Source organism: Saimiri boliviensis, chromosome 13 (assembly GCF_048565385.1).
Source record: "Saimiri boliviensis isolate mSaiBol1 chromosome 13, mSaiBol1.pri, whole genome shotgun sequence".
NCBI lineage: Eukaryota > Metazoa > Chordata > Mammalia > Primates > Cebidae > Saimiri > Saimiri boliviensis.
The window spans coordinates 44,367,318-44,394,731 of record NC_133461.1 but is presented as its reverse complement, the minus strand read 5'-3'; the positions used below and the strand labels follow the sequence as shown (position 1 = coordinate 44,394,731).

Here is a 27,414-nt window from a genome sequence, read left to right as displayed (position 1 = left end):
ATTTGAAGTTTTATTTTATTTTTCCATTAGGATAGGAATGAAAACCAATCTGTATTTTTAGAATTATCTAAAAAGCCTTCTGTCTGAAAAATCAAATGTTTATTTAAAGGGTTTTTTTTTTTCTTTTTGCAAGAAAGTATTGCAATATGTCACTAGAGAAAAGCATGCTCAGTCAGCATCTTTTGATTTGTTTCCTTTCACTTAGAGCCAGAATTGAATTGATGTGAGTGTGATATGATCTCTACTTTTCCTAGACTGGGTTAGCTCTGTTGTGTTTGTTTCCTTTAAAAAGAACGTTGATTTCCAGGTTAAGCTTATAAATTTCTTTCATATCGTATAATACCTGGAAGCATTAAACTTGGTAAGTCTAATTATACTTCTCATAACATCATAGATATTGAAATTGTACTCTGTGTGATTTGGACAGTGGAAGATTGTGCATGTGACCAGCTTGAAGGTACATTCCTTCATAGTAGATTGCATTTACGCTCACCATTTGCTTGTTAATTTTGATTCTGATATTGCTTCTTTCTGGATTTGAAATGATAGGATTTAAAGTTGTTCTACAAGGTAGTCCGTTAGTATTCTGCAGTACAGCTACGGCTTGAGACGGTTGGAGGTGTCTCATTTATATCCCCACCTCCAAATTAATCTAGACTAAAATAGTAAGACTGATTATGTAATATCTGTCAAAATACATCATATTATAGAGAAATCAACAGGGCCACCACTAGCTAATTAAGACTCTGATGTGTAATAGAAAAAGCTGCCCCTTCCAAGTTGTCACAACAAAAAATATCCCCTCTTTTAGGATACCTCTGTATAAGACACAGTGTCTATGACTATCTAAAGCGATCTTCTTAACCCTGTTTTCTAATCTATTCCATGAATTTATAATTTCCAGGCTGTGAGATACTGAACTATAGATGTTATAAGTTAATTTGCAGATGATTTCTATTATATATAATAGAAATATTTTTTATTTCTATTTCTATTTATATAGAAATATTATATATAATAGCATAATATAAAATAGGAATTTTCTTGTTTTTGTAGCATTTCGTCAAAAGCTCAAAGCTGCAGACAATATGATACCAGTAACCCTGTTTGGAAGAGAGGTGTCAGACATAGCCGCAAAGGACTAAGAGGAGGCCAGATGGTTGATTGAACAACCCCCAGCAGATGCATAAAAAATAACTCAAGATTTGGGCAGTGTGTGTGTGTGTGTGTGTGTGTGTGTGTGTGTGTGTGTGTGTGTATGTGTGTGTGTGTGTTTCAGACCTTGTATTTTTAAGGGTTATGAGATTTATTCAATTCTGCAGGTAGAGGGCTGATCATAATGGCTAGGCTAAACATTGTCAAGTGGGACAGTGATGCTGACTGTGCTTGTGGCCTGAGCAGGTGCAAGCATGGGAAATTTGTGAAGACCTTGCCCAGGAAAGCTGCCTGCTTAGGTGAGAGGAGCCAGGTATGTAGAGCCTGTGCAGAGGGGAAGCATGGAGGTCAGTTGGAGAGAACTTGGTTGATGTCACTGTTGAAGGTAGTTTCAAAGGCCTCCCTGCAAAAGCTTCTTATGTATCCACTGATGAAAGCCATAAAAATCCAGCAGTTGGGCTTCTGCCTCCCAGAAGGTTGTGATGTCATGGCCATGACAACACTGGTTAAGACCACTTTGCCCTGGTCTTCTCATTCCTATGCTCAATTCTAATCCTGGGGAACTTGGGAAAAAAAGAAAGAGGAAACAGAGGAATAATGAAATAAGGAAACCTTTCTCCAGTGAAATTTCTGATTTGAGGCGTAGGAATGGTTTGGGGCGGGTTGAAGGGAAGCTTTATATTTGGCCCCACATTTTTCATCCTTAATGTAAGTCCTCCCTTGGCAACCATTTTGGAGTTCTTTGCTTTCTCTGTAAACCTTCTCCCTCCTTTTTTCCATCCTCTCTGTTTCTTTTTTTGAATTTCTAAAATAATCAAAAGTCGTTACTTCTAGTGGATGTGATACTTTTTTTTTTTTTTAATGTATCGGAGACCCCACAGTTTTCACACAACTGGTTTCTTCTCGTCATTTATGTCTCATCTCCTTTGTTGCTTCCAGAAAGGCTGTTTCTGACATCCCACTCTGGGTTGTATCTCCCTACCCAAGTTACTCTACTTCAGAGTATAATTTTCTGGTATAATTTTCTTAGCACTTGTATGTGAGTGAAACACTATGTCATTGTATGTATTTCCTTGTCAATCTCTCACTAAAATGTGTAATAATTAAAACCATTGTCATGTTCGCTAGTGTGGATCAGTAGCACTGATGCTATGGTACAACTGAATCAGGTCTCAAAAATGCATTGGTTGCAGAAAGGATAAATTACATAAATAGAAAAAAAATGACACTTGTTGAGTATGTACTATATAAGGTAAACTCTTCTGACCCCTGTTGTGCAGATTTTCTGTTTAAAGCATTCTGCCTGCACTACTGCCTCTGTTTTGTAGGGACATTGACCCAAGTCATTCACCCAGCAGCTAGTTAGTTGAATCTCTCTCTTATTCTACAACTCCTTAACCACTGTATCACATTGCCATTAAAACAGCTCAGCAGCAGCCTTAGTTCCTCTGCTGTTCAGCACACTAAAAGAAAGACATCTTATACCGATTTTGGGTAGTGGTCAGACTCATTTATTTGGACGATGGGTGGGGAAATGGTGTTTAGCAGATCTCAAAAATTGGTGCCCTCATGCTGAATTTGGCCCACAATCAGCTTTGCTTTGTCTGGCACAATTCTTAAAAACAGGAAGATTCATGCAGGAATCTAGATTTGATGCTACTCTTGAGTAGCAAGTGACCCTTCCAATGAGGTATGTGTTCCTGCTAACTGCAGTCTCCTATTCTGTCCTTGCCTTACCCACGACCAGCCTAGCTCAAAAGGCATTTCGCATTTTTCGGAGGATTGTGAGGAGATGTGCAGTGCATGTTTGAGTGGTTGATATGCGTATAGTTGCAGAAATAGAGTTACAAAAAAACAACAAGAAATTGAAGAGCTAGTTCTCTTTCCTTGCAGGTTGCACGTCCTGCAACAAGGGAGCAAGAGTCACATATGGCCTGCCTCATGGACAGGAAAAATGCCAGAGTTCTCTTGTTTAGAGTCAACCCATCTATCCCAAACAACTCAGTTGAAGAAACATTGTTTTTGTCCTTGTGTCAGCCTTCTCATCTCCTTGGAGGATGTCTCCATTGTCCAGACTGAAAGAAATCCTACTTTCTGGAAAGTGAATTGGAATCTTTATGGTAGCCACAGATTCCATCTAAAATGCCTCTGGGTCTAGGAGGTTAAGTCAAGAAGCCACCCTTTATCATTCTGATAACTGAATTCCAAGATGCCCGTGTTTGTCTAGCAGTCTGCTCCTTTCCCACTGTTACTAGTTTCATAGTAAACAAAGACTTCCCAATTTTTGCCTTATCTGCTCATCTGTTATTTGGGAACACATCTAATGCAAGTTTTTCAGAGGTAAAACAAATAAGTATGTATATTTTTAAAACCCTTAAGATTCTCCTGTAATTTGCAGATGATTTCTGTTATGTTTGTAGCATAATGTAAAATAGGAATTTTCTTGTTTTCTTAGAATTTCAGAAAATTCTGAAAATTTGTAAAATTCTTCTGTAATCCTAGTACTTTGGGAGTCCAAGGCAGGCAGATCACTTGAGGTCAGGAGTTCAAGACTAGTCTGGCCAACGTGGTGAAACCCTGTCTCTACTAAAACAAAAAATTAGCCAGGTGTGGTGGTGCACACTTGTTATCCTAGCTCCTTGGGAGGATGAGGTAGGAGGATCGCTTGAACCCATGAGGCAGAGGTTGCAGTGAGCTGAGTTCGCACCAGTGCACTCCAGCATGGGCAACAGAGTGAGACTCCATCTCAAAAATGTGTATATATATTTTTATATGGTAGGGATTTAGTTTTGTTTGCCTACAGGTACATAGTGTGTGTCAGTGCTTTTAAAAAATATCGTACTAAGAAATAGGTTTTCTGATCAGGAAACGTATATTCCAAAAACATTGTTCAAATGGGCTCAATATTGGTTACTTTCCTTTATCCTTGCCTTGACTCCACCTTGTCTCTTTAAAATTCAAAATTGCTGTGGGTTTTTATTCTTATTGCTCTAGAAATTGAGGTCAAAATTTTTTTTTGCTTTAATTATTATTTACCACAAATGCTCTAAAAAGACATGCCAGCTTTGACTTTATGATTCCAGCTTCTAGTTAGTTCATCTTTTTTCCCTAAATATTTTCTAAAATAAACTCTCTAATCCCCCGCCCCACCATGCACACTGATTATTTTTAAAATGCCTAATTTTTTTTTCATGAGAAGTAGTTTAAATATATGCTATAAAGACTCCTAAAAATTGATCACTCTTTGTACAGGCTTAATTGTTTTGTGAAGTCTTACATAATGGGCAAAGATGGACTTACTTGTAATTTAAATTGCTATGTTGCTGTGTTCTGTTTTATTATTGGATTGATAGGTTAATGTCTATAAAGTACTTTGAATCCTTATACGATGCTAGACAGATTGATTCAGTTATGTGCAAAATTTATGTGCAATTATGTATACACCTTGAGAAAGAGTAAATGTCTTAAATATTTTATAACACATATGCTCTCATTAAATATATTATTGACAGCAGGCTAAAGGTGAAAAGGATGGCATCTTATTAATCTTTGTATTTCTTGCCCCTCTCCCATGAATAGTACCTGGGTACTTTAAGAAAACTTAATAAATGCAAGAATCAAAGAAAAGATGTCTTAGGTTTTCATTAGCAACAGTATCATTTGTAATAGATTTCCAAAGCCTTTACTTTCTCATCAGGCTTTAAATCTTATCTGAACAAGTTATCTGCATAATTTAAATGCCTTCTCTCATTTAAATGGTATTTAATTTTCACTTAGGTAATTATTTGATTGCTAAATCTTATGGCCAACAAGTTGGGCATTCACCTAATACCTTTTGCAGATAAAAGGACATCGTTTTTTGACAGCAAGGGGAAATACAATCAAGGCAGTCTTTCAGGAGATTCTGACAACTCTCAGTCGAAAAACATTAATCAAGTAACTGGGATGTTGTAAAATTGGTAGAAATTACGCAGAAACTAGGAATAAAAAGGCTTGAGACAGTATGAAGCCAGCCTTTTAACCTTTTGAGGAGGTTTAGCATTCTTGTGACTGTGAATTTAATGGCTCTTCAGTTTTGTGTGCTTAAGACCCTTTTTATTACAGGTAATTTTCTGTATAAAGTGATCAGCTAGATAAGCTGTATTTCAAAACTTTTAAATGTCTTTTATTACATTATCATCACCGTGGTCAATTCATTTATGAAACACAAAGCGTTCCCATTTGGAGAGATTTATTCTTATATCCATTTTTTCCTGGATATCCTAGAACCTGTCATGTTCGTGTTCTGAAGGTTAATGCCCAAAGTCAAGCAGACAGAAGCCAAGTGCTGCAAGGTTTCCAAGATTAGGACTGATTCCTTTCACAGAAATAAATGATTCCTGCCATGTTCAGTGATTTTGTGCAGTGCTCCCCACGGCTGAGTGAGTGCATCAATACTGTAGTCCTTACATGCTGTACATACTGATGACACTCAGTGTTAACTTGATTGACTGAGCGGTGCGCTGGAGAGGACGCACCTGCGAGAGAAGTGCAGACACATATATTTTTATCCTGGTTTTGAAACATTTATTTTACATTCATTTGACTTGGGAGTCATAGTTTCAAATTCCATGGACTCTCAAGCCACAGTGCTAAGGTAGAAGAAACCATTAAGTGCTGCTTTGTTGTTAGAATTGTACCGAAAATGGTATTGGGCTTATACCCTTTGCCAAAGCCTGATTTTATGCTTTTGAGGGAAAATGATATGAAGGTAACTATTAAGAATCCTGAGAAATTAGGGGCTCTGTGGAATTTAAGTCTCTGAAGAGGTTCTATCTAATGATGGGCAAATGAGTCATTTAATTACGAGAAATCATTTTGGCTATATTTTTATATATTTTTATTATGTTTTGTAGGCTTTGAGGCAGCAGCAGAAAAGAAGAAATGGAGTCTCAATGATGGTAAACAAGACAGTTCCTCGTGTTGTTCTGACACCATTAAAGGTGTCTGATGAGCAGTCGGATTCACCTTCAGGTAAAGAGCTGAAATACCTTATGCTTGGCCAGTTTCTTCCTGGAGAAAACTTCCTCACTGAGAGAGATGTCATGACTTTTTTTCTGAAACTGAATAATATTTCCACTTCAGGTTTGGTTTAATTTTTTTTTATATCTTTGACTCAGTGATTCAAAAATATAGACTACTTCCAGTTTAGAAAAGAAAAAGGCACCAGCTTGCTCATCATGATCAAATGACTTCATTTGCTAAAGACAGTAGGTGTAAGAAAATGTGTAGGTGAATTTTGTTGTTGCCTTGGCTTTTGTTTGAATGTTGAACTTCAAAGGTGGACCACATGCTGTTGTATAATACCCATCAAAAGCAGTTCTTGGTGAGTGTGAATTTGTTTTTCAGTCCTGTGCTGCAAAATCAGAAATCCTTTATTAGTTTTTGTGTTCTGGCAGCATTTTTCTCACCCAAGTGCAGCCCTGACCTTTTCTTCTAATTTACCTTCTGTCACTTTATCAGCTATGTACTATTCTATATGTTATAGATTAACATTTGTATTTTCTGTTTCTACTTCAACATAAAGTTGTATATAAAAGTATAATCTCTCCCTCTCTTCAAGATTTATTTCCTCATCTTTCTGTCTCTGTCTTGTATTGTCTCAAAATGGCATAGTATTGTTCGAGCTTATTCACATAGTTTTACAAAAGATCTGACTCTATTTCTTTTAAAAGCTATCAGATCACTGAATGTATTTTTGACTCCACTATTAGGCCATCTGTTCTTGCTTTTTGTTCTTTTTGATTGATTTATTGGGCTTCTCTTTTTATATCCAGTAGAGGAATCAGATTGTGGCCAAAGGTAGTGTATTAACTCTTAGAAAAGATTATATCTACAGTTCCTCAAACAATTTTAGATTTTTCTTTTTGAGGACAGCTAGAGAAGATAATGACATAATAACTATTTCCTTTTTTAGGATCCGAATCTAAAAATGGTGAAGCAGACAGTTCAGATAAAGAAATGAAACATGGGCAAAAATCTCCCACTGGAAAACAAACAAGTCAGCACTTAAAACGATTAAAAAAGTCTGGTTTAGGTGAGTGTTTAATAGACTGTGCCATTTCATGTTTTAGAAATTTATGTCTTTTTAAATAAATTAAGGAATATTCTCAGAACTTTTTTTGTTTTAGTGATTAAACAAGGAAATTAAAATTTCTCTCCGTTTATCAAAACCAAAGAGTGCTAAATAAGGAAACATTGTAGTTACAACTGAATGGTCTTAAGCCTGTTACCAAATTTGTGAATGATGTTATTGGATGAAGCAGAGGGTAAAAATAGGAGACTTAAATTGATATCTGTAAAATAGTTATCTGCCTGGCCATGATTCTATGAAATATTCAGTGTTTGTGCTGCTAGGTTTCACTTTATTGGAATATACTGTATCGGAAAAAAAAAAAACAACAAAATGCAACCTTTATAAAGGGTTCACTGAATTGGAGAGTACATTGTCAGTGGGGTCTGCTGCAGTAAAATTACCCTTTCTTGCTTTTTGTCTATGCTGCTTAAGATATTTATTAGTACCTGTTTGAAAAAATAATGTAAAATTTCTGAGAAATGTGGGAGACACACTCCACGGGTCTTTCAAGTCAGCACCAGGTTTTCTTCAACATACTTCTTCCTGATAACTTTTCATCAGGAACTCACAACAGCATTCAGGGAGGAAAGAACATGAAAATTGAAAAGACAAAAATAAATGTACGTACCTTGAGTCAAGCATTAGAATTCTCAGCTGCCCCGCCTTGTTGCTACACCTGGACCTAATGGCTTCATTTCTCTCTCTAAATTGTTTTACCTGTGAATAGGTTCATGATAATAACCTAGATCATTGTAATATTTTGTAAAATGTTTGGCAGAAACTATAAATTTATTGACATGAACTTTATTACCTCTTCTGCCACTTAGTTTCTTGGCAACTTGAGATAATTCTTATTTGCAGAGTATATCTGTTTATAAAATTCAAGATTTTATCTGATTTTTTTTTTTAGTGAAGTTTTATCAGTTACCATATGACAGACATTTTGCTAAATCCTGGGGCATGCTTTCAATAAAAAGACTTTAAATAGGATTTTTTTTATCCTTAGATAAAAGAGACTTATAGAAAAGCAGAATCTCTTTTGGATTTAAAATCTTTAAATATAGCATAATTCCCTATTTTGCATTGTTTTCAAGGCTAAATAATTTTACAGTTATTCTCTAGCCCAAAATATGTGTGTTTATGTATAACCATACTTACCTATACATTGACATATTCTTTCCTAGTACTCTGAGTATTTTAATATAAGTAGCTTCTGAAATAGAAAACCATAGTGGGTGAGTGATATATAAAGAATAGACTAAAAATATATATATCGCAAATAGTACCACATTATCATACACTAAGGGACTTAAACATCAGGTGACCTTTAGTTAAAAACTGTCGGCTACCAATCTCCGTAAAGTTAGTGCCATGTAATGAGTGTATGAAAATTTAAGGCACAGGAGCATCTCCATTTATTTCCTTAGTAACTTCAGGACTGAAAGTTACTAAGGTGTACCATTATCAGGATCCTTTCAGGGGCTCGAATCTTCAGTCAGAATCTCCTGTGTTCATTATTATTATTATTATTATTAATTTGAGATGGGTTTTGCTCTTGTTGCCCAGGCTGGAGCACAGTGGCACAATCTCAACTCACTGCAATGTCCACCTTCCCAGTTCAAGCGATTCTCCTGCCTCAGCCTGCTGAGTAGCTGGGATTACAAGCACTGCCACCATGCCCAGCTGACTTTTCTGTTTTTAGTAGAGACAGGGTTTCACCATGTTGGCCAGACTGGTCTCAAACTCCTGACCTCAGGTGATCTACCTGCCTCTGCCTCCCAAAGTGCTGGGATTGCAGGAGTGAGCCACCATACCTGGCCCAGGATCTCTTGTATTCTGATTGTTGTACCTTGAAGTCCATGCTCAATGAATTAGAGAATCACAATTTATTTTTAATACTGAAAGTCAACTGAAAGATACAAAAACTGATCTCTAAGTCTGCTCTTAGGAAATCCCGCAAGCCACTGAACGTCTTATATGTTAAATATTTTGCTGCTGAAGTATTTCAGCTGACTTGTTAGCAAATTAAAAGGTAATGAAGAAGGCCCCCTAATCCTTTGAACCTGCTTTGTTCTAGACTAGAAAGTAGTAGAGATAATGAAACTACTTTAATGGAGGAATCGAGAAGTGAAGTCACACATTCACTGGCCATATGTAATGGAATGGTCTAGGTATTTTGACATAAATTGTGTCTTTTTACTTCAATTTTGTATAGTAGAATGATGTCTGTTTTACAGCTGAAGGAGCTGAGATCCAGAAAGGTTAAGGAGGTTGTGTGAAAATGGCACAGCTAAGTAATACAAGCCAAGACATATCTAACTCCAAAGTCGAAACCATTCATTTTGGATAGAATCTGAATGTCAAATCGTCTAATCTAATATTTTAGACCTGTAGGCACTACAGAGGGAAATACAAGAAATGACATGATGAGACTACCATAGGTATTAAAGTGCACATCTAATTACACATGGAAGGAGAACTAGCAGTTGTAATATTTCTCACCCTCTCCTATGTCAAACACAAGGAGGAAGAAGTTGGAATTTAAAATAAGTCAATTGAAGTACAATTCTGTCATTAAAAAACTGCAGGCATTTACTGGGTAAGAACTGACTGGCTGATGAACCTATCAAGCAGCTGAAGGGAATGGCTTCGTTTGTGCAAATGAAGTCAGTAGTACTGTTAAAGCTTCCAATATATGCTCAGCAGTGGAAAATGGAAAAACGTAGAATGAAAGGACAGGCCTGAAATGTAACATCTCCTGAAAATAACTCATGTCCTTTTTAGACAGTGATGTTTTTAATGTGCTATTAGAATCAGGCTGATACTTAATACTCTGTAAGGCATATCTACATACATTCTGCTCTTTGCCATTAAGTTGTTAACTCTGTGGGACAGTGGCCTTTCTGTCCACCTCTGTAGTCCTTACTGCAACCATCATAGCCCTTCTTTTTAGAAGGTTCTGAATGAGTTTGGAATGAATGACTGATTCTAATTAACTGAATGGCTTAGAAGTTTAGATGAACGAATGACACATCCTGTGGGGTTCAGCATAGTGAAGCTACTGCTGTCTTCGTGACTAAAAATGATTCTGTGTTTGCGGAGAAGGTCATTCTTTGTGCAAGAATGTGTAGCTGCAGAACCAATGCAAAGGACTGATTCCACCTCATATCCTTTAGCCAGCCAGCTAGAGACAGCCTGTATTTCCTCTTCTATTTTTGTCCACCAGAGCTAGACGTCAAATTCACATGGTTTTGGAAATGAGGTTTCTAACTTCTTTGCCTTCTCTAGGTAGTGGATAGGTATGTATAAGTCCTAACCTGTTGAAACCATGCTGAAGTAAAACAAATACCATAAGTCTGTTCTAATTTACGTTAATAATTCTGAAACAAAATCTAATGAAAATCAGAATTCAGGATGTAAGTCTGCAATTTTTTTCTCATCGTGATATTTTCCTAACAGGATAAAAAGTTCTTCTAATTTCCCCTTAGTGCTTCCTCTTGATCTCTAGCAATTAGTTGCTTTGTTAGTTTGCAAGATATTCACCCTGTGCAAGGTATGGGTTTCACTTGGATTCTAAGAATCTAAGAATTAATCACTTAGATTCTTATAATCTAATGAGTGTAGCTCAAGACGCAATGGACCTCAGTATGTTTTCTCAACACTCTTCGATACAGGAGGCACCATGGACCCCCTCAGACCCTTTCATGCTTAGCTTTCCTGGAAAGGGTTAGAAGCAAACAATAAAACGATAATAAATGGAGAAACTTCAAAAGTCCTCAGTCTCAGTTTTAATTCTTAAATTGAAAAATAAAAGAAAAATATTCCTCAGTCATTCTAGGTCTGATGGTAATCTCGAAGTTCTCATGAGAAATATACCACCCAGCTTAGGAAGCTATGCCTGTTGATGTAGGGTTTTTGTTTTGTTCTGTTTGCTCATCGCCAAAGTTATGTATGAAAACTATGATGATATTTCTCTGAGTAGTCCACTGTTTATCAGACTTGGTCATGGGGTGAGTGCAATTGAAAAATAATGTGCTTCTAAAATGGTATGTATTTCTCTGATGATGTTGTAATGAAACAAAACAAAACTTTGGTGGTCCCTTTCCTATTTCTTAAGTATAATAGAAAACACTGTTCTGATAGGCATAAACCAAATGCTAACAATGTCTACAAAGACTTCTTTATTATAGGCCTTGAAAATTTTTATAACAGTAAATGTTAGACTACCAAATAACCAGGCAGCAGAAATTTTATCTACTAGGATGAAGGGTAGGTGCCAGCTGCAAATGCGGTTTGAAGCATATGTTTTTCTTGCCTCATCAGTTGTTTTAATAATACGCTCTCTCCTTGTCTTAGCAAAGGATAAACCACTTAAAACCCTCCCGCATGAAGTTTTCTGAGACAAACCAGGTACATTATAATCTCACTGTCTTCATCGCACTTAAAACATAGATTTGTGAATACATAAATAATTCTTTAGTAATATACTCTTACCACTTGTTTTCTACTTCTTAATATCTTACAATTTTCCCTAACTAAAATGTAAGTTCCCCGAATTCAAGGTCATTGACCTAAACCAGTTTTAATTATACTTCTTCCTACCCAATCACATAGTAAGAGTTTAAAAAGTGCTTGCTAAACAAATGTATGCTTCTAATGAATGTCTCCAAGGGGACATTTTAATAAATGTCCTCGGTGGGCTTAACTTCTGGGATTCATTCCAATATATTTTATTTGGTTTAATGTTTTTGCAGTGAAGAATTATAGCTTTGTTGGTTTTATAAAATGGTACATACTCTTTAAATAAATCAATGTATAAATATAAAAATAAAGTTTGAATAGCCCCACATCTTTTCATCCAAAATAATTATCTCCAGTGCCTTATAAACATTATTTGATATTTCTTACTGTGTATCTATAGCCAGAGATTATATTAGAAAACCTGTATTATACTGTTTTAATTGAAAGTAATAAATTTAATTAATTTTAGATGAAATGATAAAGTAAAACCATAAAACCAAAATTGTTAAATATTGCCACAAGATATATTCATATATAAAAGTTTTCTCCAGAATTATTACAAATATAGTAATATATAATAACCGAAATAAGAGCAATTGCCTTTTTAACTACTCATTTCAACTTTAGACAATATATTATAAAAAGATAGGGAAATAATTACATTACAGACCTTCTTACCTGCATATTTTTGTTGCATTCTTTTTTAAATACCAGAGTTGATAACATTTATGTTTTATTTAACTGTAATTCACATAGTTCATTAACCCTAGCACTATATTTTAATAGATTCAGTGATCCATGTGGACTTTTTACACAATTTCTTCATTTGTGAATACTACATTGATTCATGTTGTATATTGATTAGATTTTGCCCTCTGATAGATATTTTTCCCATTGGTCTTTATTCTTTGAAAGCCGATTTTTCTTCTCAGAGTGCCATTTAATTTAATTTAATTTTAGAGACAAGGTCTCCATCTGATGTGCAAACTGGAGGGCAGTGATACAAAAATAGCTCACTGCAGCATCAAACTCCTGAGCTCAAGAAATCCTTCTGCCTCATCTTCCCAAGTAACTGAGACTACAGGCATGCTCCACTATGCCAATGCTACTCTTATTATTTACTTACTTATTTTAGATACAGTGTCTTGCTGTTTTCCAGGCTAGTCTGGATCTCCTGGTCTCAAACAGTCCTCCCATCTCAGGTTTTTGAGTAGTTGGGATTATAGGTGTGAGCCACTATGCCTAGCAGATCTCTTTTTTCAGAATCGTTCCTCTTAATTTCTTGAGACCATGAGGAACTCTGATTTTGAACTCTGTGTTTGTTTGAGCAGTGCTTCTTGTCTGCCTGGTCTGCCTTTTACATGTGCTTTTCTATTTGAGTGTGTCTGTATGCACACTTCATATGTAATTCTTCTGTGGGTTCTTTTCTGGAATATGTGAGTCCCGAAGCCAGCAGACTGCCCAGTGATCAACAGATGTTCAGGAGCTTGCACCTTTTACTTAGGTTGGTGGTCTTCAAACTCCCTGTGGCCAAGATAATAGAGAATTTCCCTGAGCCTAGTGGAACACATTCACCGTGGTTTTTATCATGAGATCAGTCAGGTCTCTTCTTGTGTAGCATAGACTGGCAATATAGTAATTGTTGCTTCTTATCTCCTTTGCCCTACCTCAGACCCTCCCCAGGAATCCCCAAACTATGGCCCTCGGGCCGCATGTGGACCCCTGAGGCCATTTATCCGGCGCCCCCCCCCGCCACACTTCAGGAAGGGGCACCTCTTTCATTGGTGGTCAGTGAGAGGAGCACAGTATGTGGCGGCCCTCCAACGGTCTGAGGGACGGTGAACTGGCCCCCTGTGTAAAAAGTTTGGGGATGCCTGCTCTAGGCTAAGTGTCTGGGAATTAGGCTAAAGTGACTTCATCTTTTTCCTTCTCTGGGCACTGTAGGGAGACACGAGGTACCAACTTTAATGAGATAAGACAATCATATATAATTGGATTGTTCTTAAGCCAATTAAGAGTACACGTGTAAGGATAATTAAAATGGAATTAAACATCCTCTGTGGCAATAAATTTAGTTCATCTTCTCTGTCTTTGTTCCAAAATTATAAAACATATTTTTCCTTCGGTGGACATCTTTGAAATAGATCTTTTCTTTTTTTGACTTTGTCATAAAAGACTATGTGCCTCTCTGAAGCTTCTTTATTCTATGATATTTGTAAACATTTTGAAACATACTAAATAATAGCAGTGTGAGTTCCTATCTCTCACATTGCTCATAACATGTTTCAGAAGTAGAAAATAAAACGTTTTACGTTTTTCTGTTTTCCAACGTTTCCTCCAATCAGAATCATTCTCACTAAATGAGAATACTTATGTTATGCAGTAAGAATTAAGCACATTTTTTTCTCTTTTTTTTTTTTTTTAAGATTTTGCCTCTAGTTTTGGCCTTTGTCTCAATTTCTGAGAAAAGCTTCTTCCTAATTCTTCTCCCTCTGTGGTCTAAGTGTTGTGTTGTGAAATATTTCAAACATATTAAAAAAATACAGATGCTAGTAAAACAGACACCTATATGCCCAACATCTCAACTCAATAAATGTAAGATTTTTAAAATAGAAATAACTTGTAAAATTTTATGTATTTATAAGTAAGATTGGTGAATATACTGTCTTTCTCATATTGTCCTGCTTTTTTTTCATTTATAATTAAGGTTGTATTATTATTACAAAGTCAATTGAAGAAGTTTTTTTCTTTATTTCCAAAATAGTGTAAAATGAAATAGTAGAGGGAGTTCCTGAGACTAGGTCAAGAAAGTAAGTCTTCCACCCCACATACAGTTTATCTTTAGAGCCATTTATAATTTGTGTTTTTTGTGTATGTGAGAAAGAGGGCATTGCCTACTGTTTCATTTTTTTTTAAAGTTTTTACACATTTGTTTTTCTCTTATTGGATTAAATTTGGAAATGTATAAAGCTTAAAATAATTTGTCTTCAATGACATTGCAAAGAGTCTTAATATTATTATGCTTTTTTACATCTACTTTTAGTTAATTAGATCTGCCTTTAAATATGTACTCTATCAAGCGTTATGTCCTTACCTTTTTTTCCTCTTCACATTTATTTATACCATCTCTCATCGCTTCTTGGCCTTTTGGCTAAGATCAAGTGTATTTATACCGTCTCAGCCCAGAGATGTCTTTTAATAGCTTAATAAAAAATACTTCTTTATTGTTGATGGTCTTCATTGTTCTTTTGTATTTAATGAATGAATGCCTTTTTCTTTTAATCTTTCCTTCCTTCTTATTCTTTAGATCATTTATTAACTTATTTTTACACTTAAGCCTTTAATTTTCCATTTTTTTCTACCCTTTAATATATGCAATTTACCTTTAAAACCAATTGAGTGGCATTTAAAAATTTTCAAATACTTTATAATTTCTGTTTCAAGTTTTCTTCTCTAACATGTAAAGCACATACAAGTGTGTTTTTGAATGTCTAAACATATAATGGATGTGTGGGATATTAGAGAATTGATATTTTTGTAATATACTACATTTAATTTCTTTTTATAATATAAAGTTGAGGCTTTATATTATTCTTTAGTATCTGTTGAGACTCACTGGTCAGTTTGTGTTGTGTTTTGTTTTCTTGTTGCTTTTGAGTGCTGGGAGAAAAATGCTTTCTCTAATGGCTCAGTAAAATGCTCTGTGTTAAATTTGTTGGTTCAAGATTGATTATTCAGTTGTAAAAGTCTTCTGTAGCCTTAAGACAATTTTTTTGATTCAAACTATCAGGTTTTGGTAATCTGTGTTAATACTTTCTGTAGCATTGTATGATGTCAATTTCTTTTTTTATTGTTTGAATTTGACATTTTGAGGCTGTGCTATTTAAATCGATGCAGGTTCAAGATCACTGTATATTCCCATTAAATTAGTCCTTATACACTTAAGGAATTATCTTTTCATCTCTAGTAATATATTTTTGTAATCTTTATCTGGCCTGATGTTAATATTGCAGTATGACTTTTTTGTTGTTTTGAATTTCTGATTAGTAGTCTTAGTTTATTATTTTCTAATTTTTATTCTTTCCATACAATTTTTATTTTATGTATATTTAGCAGCAAGTAAATGGATTTTGTTACTTTTTATATCTAATGTGAAAATCCAGCTACCTTTATTGTGATTGTTTTGTGCTTAATTTTAATTTTTTTTCTTCCTTTCATTCCTTCCATTTGATTGATTGGATTTTCCATCCATCCATTTATTTGGAAATTATAATTCTTTTTTTTTCCCATAGCTATTTACAGAATTTTAATTAAATAAGGGGCTAGTTCATACCTCTCTTGTTCCCAAAACATACCAGAGTTTTATAGTGCTCTCATTTCAATTGCATCTTTCCATTTTACATACAGTTATTGTGGAGTATTTTATTTCCACTCTGTTTGATTTCCCCCATAAGTCATTATTTTTTTTCTATAGTGAATGTTTGTTTGGATTTACTCATGTCTTTTATTAGTCTCTTAGCTTATCATTGCCTCTGCAACTCTTGAGTTTCTTCTTTGATATAATTTATTTATTTTTTAAGAACATACGCTAGTGATTATTTCAGCAAGATTCTCTAAGAGATAGAGTTTCGATTTAGGATACCAAAAACATTCTTATAATTATCATCATTGTCATTTTGTAGGGATGTAGTTATAAATGAAATTCTACATTGACACAATTTCTCTTGCCCTTTTGAACTGATTTTACTATTTATTGATTTATTAATAGTATTTCTATCCATCTTATAATTTCTCTGGCGGTAATCTATGTTTTGTTCCAAATGGTTTTAAGAGATTCCTTTTATTATTGATGTTTGGAGATTTCAACACACTAGATGGATAAATGGGTATTTATCTTTCTTGCTATTTAGTATGTAGCTTTATTTAAGAACTCTAATTATTTAAATTCTGAAAAAATATTTCAGTCATTATTCAGATATTGTCTGTCTGCGATCTCTGTGTTTTTTAGTTCTGAAGCTTCTATAAATATGTATTTTGACTTATTACATTCCCTGTATTTCTTCCCTATCACATTTTGACTCATCATTTTTATAATACGTCTAAATATTTTCCTTAAGTTTGTATCTTACTAATTTTTTTTCTCTGCTATGTCCACTGAAAATTTTTTTAAACCTTGTACTAAATTTGTATTTATAAAAGTCTTACTTGGTTCTCATTAAAATTAGCCTGTTCTTTTATCACAGTATCCTATTTTTTCGTAATTAAAAAAAAAAAACCACTCTTTTGTCTTTATTTAAAACAAGGAATGCCAAACTCTTTCTTTCAAGGGCCAGAGAGTGAATACTGTAGCCTTTACAGGCCACGTGATTTCTGTAATAACTCTTCAACTCCACATTGTAGTGAAAAAAATATATAAACAGTTGGACATGATGATATTCCAGTAAAAATTTATTTGCTAAAACAGGCATTGGACCGGATATAAATCCTGAGCTATTATTTTCTGACCTCTGATTTAAAACATACTGTTTATAATCACATTCAAGTGGTTATCATAGCTCAAGTAACAGAATGGCAGTCTTCTGTTTGTGTTTGATGCATCAGTTGACTATCCCTTATGGTATGTTGTTTTCTTGTGTGTCATGATTTTTAGATGTGAACTTTACATACAGCCTTCTGTTGGAGGTCAGTGTGCCTTGAGTTGTGGAATTATCCTGCAGAGCGTATTTGTATTTCAGATCTAGTAGCTACTTCATTTTTATTTTTTATTCCTTGAGACAGTTTCACTCTGTTACTGAGGCTGAGTGCAGTGGAGCAGTCATGGCTCGCTGTACCTCTACCTCCCAGGCTAAAGTAACCCTCCCACCTCAGACTCTGGGGTAGCTGGAACACAGGTGCATGCCACCACACCTAGATAATTTTTTGTTTGTTTGTTTGTTTAGTTTTTTGTGGAGATATGGTCTCACCATGTTGCCCAAGCTGGTCTTAAACCCTTGAGCTCAAGCAGTTCTTCTGCCGCAGCCTGCCAAAGTGATGGGATTATAGGGCATGAGTCACTGTACCCAGCCTAATATTTTTTTAAAAAGAATGCTTTTTAAAGTATCACCCTCAGAAATGCCCTGAATACAAACCTTTTGAAATAATCCAGTGCTTGTGCAATAATCCATGAGGAGCACACAGCTATTATTGCTGTCATTATCTTTGTTAAAATTAACAGTACTGCTGTTTCTGTTATTGCTAAGTAGGTCTTGCCAAACTTATATACATTGTAGTTGTTGCTGTTCACGCATTTGGAGTTTTTGAAAATTCTTATTAATTGAAAGCTCAGAAATTTTTTTATTGGAATCTGGTGCTCCTTTGAGCTAAAAATATGGAAGATATTGAGTGAAGTATACGTTATGAAAACTAAAGATAGATAACTGAAGCCAGACAGAAACATAATGGAAGAAGCTTTGGGAATTTCTCTTCTGAAATACCATTTGTAAAAGGGATAGAAGTAAGCATATTATTGAATATACATGTTCACTATATATACGTGACTCTGTGTGTATGTGTGTACATACATACACATTTCCCTCCACCTGTAGTAAATTCATGCCTCTTGCTTGTTCATCACAGGGCACTTGAAATGGACCAAAGCTGAGGACATTGACATAGAAACCCCAGGATCTATTCTTGTCAACACTAACTTGAGGGCATTAATAAATAAACATACGTTTGCTTCCTTACCTCAGCATTTTCAACAATACCTCCTGCTTTTGCTCCCAGAAGTGGATAGGCAGGTAAGTAGAAGATTTAGATATTTGATATCAGCCACTGGTTATATTATGATGAAGTGGCAGGTCTATTATCAAAGATGACTTACGTACAGATATAGTATATTTCTGTAATTTATGCATATCTATTTAATGCTGTTATTAGCTTATTTAATCTGCTAAAACGAAACCATTTTTATTCTTAATAGCGAGCCAATTCAAATTTTAAAATACGGTATGTTGTGGTAGTATGAAAACTATAAACTTACATTGGAAAGGGAAAACAAAGAAATCAAGCATTCCATTATCAAATATATCTTTAGAGTAGCTGCTCCTTTGCCCAGAGGGAATATTGAAATGCAGCAATAAAAAGCCAGGGTTTCTAAGAAATTATGTAGATGTTTTTATCCTCAACTATTTCCAAAAGGCATTTAAAATTTATGTTTGCAATTGCTCTCTGAGAGTCTATCAGTATGAATATGATTGCCTATAAATAATCACCTTTTACCTTTTTAAAAATATAACTGGAAATGCTTTAAGTGTATTTTTATGTTTTTGAAAAGCTTCTAAAATAAGGAAATACAAATATAAACCCGTAAGAGCAGGCATCAATCATCTTTTAAGGCTGTTTGCTTAGGAAAGAAAAGGAAAAAAAAATTCATCACATAAACTTTTATTAAATTTCACAAAATTTATTAAGTGCTATCTAGGAAACATTCCCTTCTGATTCTTACTTCAGTAAATTCTGAAACTGTATATCATTTTCAGTTGATGGACTTAATACATGTATATTTATGAATTTGTGTCTTGAGATGATAGGTACATCCATGAATTGAAGTGGGCAAAATTTATTCAATATTTTCATATTACTTTGAATAAGTTTTCTTAGCTTTTTATTTGATTCTGTTTTCTTCTGACTTACTCATTTTCTTTCATATATATAAGCAACAGTTTGCTGCAATTTATATGTATCTCTTTGGTGGTGATTATTCATATTTAGAAAAAGATTGTTTTGATTTTGGGCTCATTTTCATTTCACTAGGAGTTTTTTCTCTTTTCAACAACATTGACTTAATAATATTTACTCTGTATGTGGTATGTTCTGGGTGCTTCGGTGTAATAGCAAGATGGTTAGTGTTTATTGAAGGAGAGATTAAATGCACTGTAATTGGATACATAACTGTATTTGTAAATAACCAAAATATGAGTTAGAAACAGGTAAACTTGAGGAGAAAAGTACAAAGTATATTGCACTTTTATATGCAGAAGGGAAATATCAGAGTCAAATATAAACTTCTTGAATTGGGCCTTGAGAGACAGAGGTCGAATTTGAATAAAATGAATGGAAAAGTACCAAGTGAGAGTCCAACAGTACACAATCAACAGCTAATTCGGTGGAAGTCTGGATTTTAGGAAGAATGGTGCAAATGATTTTGGAAGGACAGATGGGAAGTGGACTTTGGAAGAGTCCTTGAATATGAAGCTGAGGAGTCTGGGTGGTGTTCTCACTGTGTCTGTAATATAAAGCCATTGAAGGATTTCCAACGGAGCTATGATAATAAGACCATTACTTTTTAAGGAAATTATTCTGACAGTACTGAAAGAGAATGTTAGACACGGGAAGCATGAAAGTAGAAAGAATAGTTAGAAAGCAATTTTAGTTGTTCCTAAAAGGCATAATGAGGGTTTGATTTTGGAGCATTGAATTAAAATTAAAGAGGATCCAAGCACTTTGGAGGCCAAGGTGGGCGGATCACCTGAGGTCGGGAGTTCAAGACCAGCCTGACCAACATGGTGAAACACCATCTTAAAAAATAAATAAATAAATAAATAAATAATAAAAAAATTAAAGAGGAGGGGGAAAATGCAGTTGTCATCATCCTTATCTTCATTCTCCCTTACCACCTCCTTCTCCAGTAGTCACAATTTTTCATTTTGTCAAGTAACACTTGAAGCAAGGTATAGGGAGGAACCACTGATGACTCTTCAGTTACAAGCTTGTGTGACTTAGAATTTAGGCATTGGAAGCTTTTCGGAGAGAGATCTGATTTATTAGCATATACAACTATTTCCTCCACTTCAAAACAGGTATAGTTTATTTAGTTTACAAATCTGTCATCAGCTTCAGAAATAGGGTTTGGCATGTACCACTGTGTTAGTCCATTTGCATTGCTATACAGAAATACCTGCCACTGGGTAATTTAGAAAGAAAAGAGATATATTTGGCTCCTGATTTTGCAGGCTATACACGAAGCATACTGCTGGCATCTGCTTCTGATGAGGGCCTCAGGAAACTTATAATCATGGTGGAAGGTGAAATCACGTCAGATGGCAAGAGAGGGGGAAAGGAAGGTAGTGCTAGACTCTTCTAAATAACCAGATCTTGCTTGAACTCACAGAGGGAGAACTCACTTATTGCTGTGAGTACAGCACCAAGACATTCATGAGAGATCTACCCTATAAGTCAAACACTTCCCACTAGGCACATCCCCAGTATTGGAGGTCACATTTCAGTTGAGGTTTGGAGGTGACAGAACCCCCAAACCATATCAACAGTGTACTCAGTAAATATTTTTGGAATGAATACATAACAAATTGTCCTAGTTTTAGTCAAAACTGGGGTAACCCAGGTGGCCAGAATCTAAGCCCAATATTTTATTCAACTTCTGGCAGTTTGTTACTCAGTGTTTTCTAGTCACTCTGAGAAATATAATTGAATAAGGCACAGTACTCATCCTTGAATAACTTAGTCCATTGAGAAACTATTTTTTATTCAAAAAATATTTACTGAGCATGCATTGTGTGTTTTACATAGGAATGTATCTTGTGGAAGATACAAGAATGAATCTTGTGGAAGGATAATAGAAGGGGGAAAGAAAAAACTTCATACGGAAATGTTTAATACTCTGCTCACTACTAGCAAAGAAGTTTAATCAATGGATAAGTGTTATCCCAAGTTTAGTACAGAACCAGTTAGAATCACATAAATGTCATAATAAAAGTTGAAAGAAAGCTTTTTGAAGATATAGAGGATGAAGAAATTTAATCTGAATGTAGTATTGGAGAAGATTTTTATAGTAGAGAAGATACCTTAAAGGACTGGTAGGTGTTTCTTAAGTAGAGCCAAAGAAAAGTAAATTTTGCAAAGGAAAGGCATGCCATTTACAAAGACTTTTTGCTTATATGTTCCAGAAGATTTAGTATTTCTGTATGACTTGAGCCATCTGAAGGGGAAAAAGGTGGGCTATTTTGCTGAAGGGAAATGTGGTCTACAATGTTGATGGCCTGATAGTAGGCTAAACTCCTTAAAACCAGTATGTACCATCAAAGACATGTCAAATGGGAAATGACATGCAAGAAATAGTTTAAACACATATTTTTGTGCCTAGACATAGGAGAAGGGAAGATAATCCAAAGGATAAATAAAATGCAGTCCTTATTTTCTTTTTTGGAAGCAAGTACCTCTGTGAATGATGGATTGGACAGCAGAAAGGTAAGACCCAGAGAGGCTGGTTAGGAGACAGTTGCAGTAGTTGAGATATGAAATAAATGTCTGTCCTTGGTATTGGAGTTGGAAATGGAAGGAATGAATTCTAGGCATTTATTCAACCCAGATTGAATAGGAATAAATGACAGCTTTGAAATGGGATTGTTAAAGGTCTAGAAGGCAACTAGAGATTTTTTCTAGGGTGGCTTAAGAAAGAGAAACTCTGTGGGCCTGTCAGCATTTTATACCAAGAAATTTAGAGCTAGTGTGCTCTTTTTCTGCTCAAAGTGGCCTCAACCTTCTTTTCTCGCCGAAAGGGACTGGTAACTTGATGCAACAAACTGCCAAAACTGCTGCTGTTTTAGTCTAGCTTATTGCAAATGTCCAAATGAAGATGAGCACCACTATTTTGTGGCCATAATGAGTAGACATGGCATGGGAATGTGAATTTGATTACATAGATTTATTTGAGCCAGTTGAAGGTCTTATGTGAAATACCTAAAATTTCAATTATGTCTTCACATATTTACAAAATCTGGAATTCCTCACTTTCTTGCTTTCCTTTGACTACCCCAAGTTTCTATTGCTTTCTAGCATGAAGTAGTCCTAAAGGGCCTCTTCCTCTGGACCCATGTGAAACGGATTCATTCCAGTATTACATCCTCAAAATGTGGGAGCTGAGTTGCCCATTTATCTTGGCAGTGCTGGCTGTTAAGGCAGTCTTTCTAGGTGTCTTGTTTTCCTATAGTTGCACTTCTCATTCTTTTTTTTTTTTAAAGAGTTCCGTTTATCTTATATTTTTAATTTACCCCAGTTGTTTTTATCACATTGCTGCATCTAGTTTTATATTTAATTTTATTCTTCACACATTATACTGCAAATAAAAGAAAGTCCAACTCAGAGATATTTAAGTCATAAAAGGACACTTACTGGCTCAGGTAATTAGAAGATAGAAGTTTGAGTGGGCTTCTTGTTGTTGGTCCTAGGTCTCAGTTATTATCAAAGGCTCATTTAATTATTTAAATAATTTATAAAATCTTCTGCCTTCTTCTGGATGTTTTTCTAAACCCGAATCTCTTTATGTAGGATGTGTACCTGAATCAAGTTATGAGCACTTGCCTCAATGCATGGGGAGAATGCTCGTATTTCAAGCAAAAGACCTAAGATTCACACTAATGTACTGCTTAGATCACATGAGCATTCCTTAAACAATGATGCTAGCCAAGGAAATGGAATATGCAAATTGGCCTAAACCAGATACACCTACTATCCTTGGAGCTTGGAGTGTGTCCATCATCTCCTGAAGTAACATGGTGCACTTGTGGCAGAGGTCAGAGATACTTTAAAAATCTGTGTTTTAGAAGTTTTACCAGGGGATATATACAGGGTGGGGTAGATGCTTGGTAGGCAATTAATAGTGCCTGTTGAAGCAGGGTTGAAATTAAGTTTTGTTTGTAACATGTTGGGTTGAAATTCATCCATTATATGAAATGCCCACAAAGTCATTATGTATGCAGATTGTAAGACAGTAGAAGATTTTGTTAACAATAACATGTACATAGATGATTGTGTCTGCTATGAGGTTTGATGGCATTGGGAGATAGCATAGTCATCACAGAGAATACATGTATTTGGGGAGAGTGTGAATAAGAAAAAGGATGGGAAGGAGTCAGAGGACAGATAAAAAATAACAAATCTGTGAGAGATTATCAATCTGTTGATCATATACAGGCAATAGTGGTAAATGTGCAGTAAGAAGTCACTGGAGACTAAGTAAGATACCTTTCATTTGTCCCTTCAGACCCACATTTCAGTCTTCTTTGCTCTGCTTTTGTCCAGAAGGCTAGTCTGTATGTGGACTACTGCATCAGGAGGGCCTGCGCCCTCCATCATCCTTTTCTAAAAATGTTGTAATAATCATAAACTTTATAAAAAGAAAATTCGAAGAGATATTTGAGAATAAGTTTTCAGCCAGATGATTCAGTGTCACTTTCTCCTCCAATATATGATGACTTGAAAGGTATGTTTTTTCTTTTCTTTTCTTTCTTTCTTTCTTTTTTTTTTTTTTTTTTTTGGTGGAGTCTTGCCCTTTCACTCAGGCTGGAGTGCAATGGTGCGATCTTGGCTCACTGCAACCTCAGCCTCCTGGGTTCAAGCAATTCTTCTGCCTCAGCCTCCTAAGTAGCTAGGACTATGGTCTCTCGCCACCACACCTGGCTAATTTTTTGTATTTTTAATAGAGATGAGATTCACCATGTTGGCCAGATTGGTTTTGAACTCCTGACCTCAGGTGACCCACCTACCTCAGCCTCCCAACGTGCTGGGATTGCAGGTGTTAGCAACTGCACTTGGCTGAAAGGTGTGTTTTCTAAAAACAAGGGCATGTTGTCTTACATCAGTGCAGTGTAACCAGTGAAAATCAGGAAATTAACAGTGATGATTATCATGTAATTCTTAGATTCTGTCCAAATTTAGCCAGTTGCCCCAGTAATGTCACTTTTAGCAACAGGATCCAGTACTAAATCTGTCACTGCATTGAGTTGTTGTGTCTCTATAGTCTCCTTCATCTGGATCAGTTCTTTAGTCTTTCCTTGATATTCATGACCTTGACACTTTAGAACATTGTGAACCAATTTAAATTTGCATGATGCTCCTACTTAGATTCAGATTATGTGCCTTTGAGAGGAATACAATAAATGACGTTGTGTTCTTCTTGCATCCTGTTACGTGGCACACAACTTTGATTTGACTCAATACTGATGCTGTTCACTTGATCATTCTATTAAAGTATATTTGCCAAGCTTTTCCAGTGTAAACTTGCTCCTTTCCCTTTTGTAATTAAAATGTATTTTGTGAGGAAGTTCTTTTAGACTGTGTAAATATCCTGTTCCTCTTCAAACTCTCAATGTATTCACTCTCACACACACACATACACACACACACACACACGTGTGTGCATATATATTCAAGGCTTCATTATTTCCTTTATTCACTAGGCTATTATGCTTCAGTTGTCCCATATTTGGTCCACAAGAGCCCATTAAAACTGGCTGCTGTGCCTTCTAACAAGTGACATGTCTTCATTATTATTATTTTTTTAATTTTTACTTTTTTTTTAGAGAGATGGGATCTCATTATATTGCTCGGGGTGGTCTTGAACTCCTGGCCTCAAGTGATCCTCCCACCTTCACCTCACAAAGCACTGGGATAACAGGTGTTAGCCACCATGCCCAACCTCAGTAATTCTTTGATCACTTCCTTATTTTGAAGCACATTAAAGTGTTCTGATCTTACTGTATACTTTTGCTGCCCCAGCCCAGTAATGAATCCTTTCTCCAAAAAACCCTGGTTTCCAGTAGTGGAGGATGTCATGAAATCAAGATGTCATGAAAGGTGTGCTCTTTGTCGTTAGGATGTTGCTCCAAGATCCGAGAGAGATCTCATAAAACTACACTTATGTATGTGTATGAATACCCATATACATGCAGCTGTATATGTGTGTGAATGCTTCCTTAACTCTGTGTCTTAGAGACAAGGAACATCATGTAGAAGAAAGTGTGTGAGCCTATTTACACAATGTATAAATGTAACACAATTTATATCTACATTTATTTCTAGATATATCTATCTTGTAAGCCATGAGTTCACACTGATACCTCCAATCCTAATCTAATACCTCGTGGTTCATTCTAGTTTTCTGTCTTTCCATAGATCTCTCTCACTTCTCTGACAGTGAGAAACCTGCTTCTCTTATTCTTAATATATCTAGGTATTTAATTATCGCCTTGTAGATAACCAGTCTTCCATTTTAGCCACCCTACCTCCCCGATGTGGATGGTCTCCTCCTGGCACACAGGCTGTGACTCTTGATGACAGGCCACCCACTCACCCACCTTGCTTGGATATTTTCCTCTTACTGCTAAACATCTGACACTGTATATCAGGCTACTTCTCAGTGCAGGTGACCTCCTCACCATGCTTGGACTCTAAATCTCCTCTCCAGGCCACCTCTCCATGCTACCTCACCCCACTTGGCTCTGTGATTCCCTCCTGGACTGTCATGGCCGCACTCTTCTCCTCCTCTCTACACGGTTACAGTGCTTTAAGCCTCACGCCTAAATGTTCAGAAGAGGGAAGAGAAGGCTGTCTGGCTTCTGGTTAGATTCAGCTATTAGGGAGTCACAGCAGTGGATTGAATAGAGGAAGAAAAGTGAGATTGAGCACCATATCCTCCCTGTGATGTCAGCACAGGCTGCATTCACTGGCCAGCTCCTATCAGAACATCTTCTCCATACAGTCCTCTCTCTGTCTGTGGTCTGATCAACTCTGCCTCCCCTCACACTTCAGGTCAAACACTAACTCCAGTTATTAGTTCCAGTTTACTGCACTATCCTATGTGACGCTGTGACACCTGGGCTATACCTTTTTGAGTTATCCACTTTACTCTCCTTGACTGATCGTAACTTGAAGGAGCCATCTGTGCCTGCTGGGACTCTTGACTGGCAGACCTTGTGAGGAAGTTGAGTAATAGAGATGTAAGCAAATTATAGTGGTTTGGGGTAGGATTGGGATGTGTATTTCATTCATTTATTCAACTAAAGCGTATTTAATGCCTGTAATTCACCAGACTCTGCTAGCACTGATGATGTAACTGCTGATAAGTCACAGTTCTTATCCTGAAAGAGAGAACTGTTCTAGAGGAAAGAGAGATGTAAAAGCCTGTAATTACAGAACAGTGCTCTGATTGTAGTATATATATCATGCTATGGGAACATAGAGGAGATAATAACCATTGTCTTTAAGATTTAGGGAAGGCTTGAAAGGGGAGGTGTCATTTGGGCTGGATCTAGAAAGGTGCAGGAAGGTTATTGGGTAAAGAAATGTGGAGGGCATTTCAATAGAGGAAATGTTATGTGCCAGTAATAATGTTTACTTATAATACTGTGTCTTCTACATGTGTTATCAGTAATTCTTATTATAATTCTCTAAACAGTATTATTAAACTCACTTTCTGTATGTAGAAGCTGAGGGTCAGGGAGAAAAAAGGTCTAACCCACCTTTTTCCAAGTAAAGCCATAGGAGTGAGAATGGAAGCACAAGTTTTTCCAACTCCAACCTCATGCTTTTTCTCTGCATGATATTCCTTGTCCCCAAGACGCAAATACAGAAAAGTACATTTTGTCTGTCAACACATAATTTGAAATGGCTTGTGTATAATATGAGTAAAGTGAGGCTACAGAGGTAGGTTAGAACAAGCGTTTTTTAAAAAGGCTTCAAATGTCAGTAAGCTATGTAGAGCATACCAGGATGTTGCACTGGAGCATGACATACATATATTTTTGTTCTAGAAAGAGCCATGATGAGGGACTGAAGCATAGAGCAGA

General features: G+C 35.8%; 1 protein-coding gene across 3 annotated transcripts in view; it reads left to right on the top strand.

Annotated features, from left to right (window-relative positions):
• The window catches only part of ASXL3 (ASXL transcriptional regulator 3), a 174,001-nt gene that overhangs the window by 90,709 nt on the left and 55,878 nt on the right, over positions 1-27,414 (top strand). For 2 of the 3 annotated variants that reach the window (XM_039463882.2, XM_074383633.1), the window contains 3 exons: positions 6,051-6,168; positions 7,112-7,231; positions 18,407-18,570. In XM_039463882.2, coding sequence (XP_039319816.1) covers positions 6,051-6,168; positions 7,112-7,231; positions 18,407-18,570 — 402 coding nt within the window. Of the gene's footprint in view, positions 1-6,050; positions 6,169-6,293; positions 6,521-7,111; positions 7,232-18,406; positions 18,571-27,414 lie in introns of those variants that run through there. The other variant, XM_074383635.1, reaches the window with a different exon arrangement.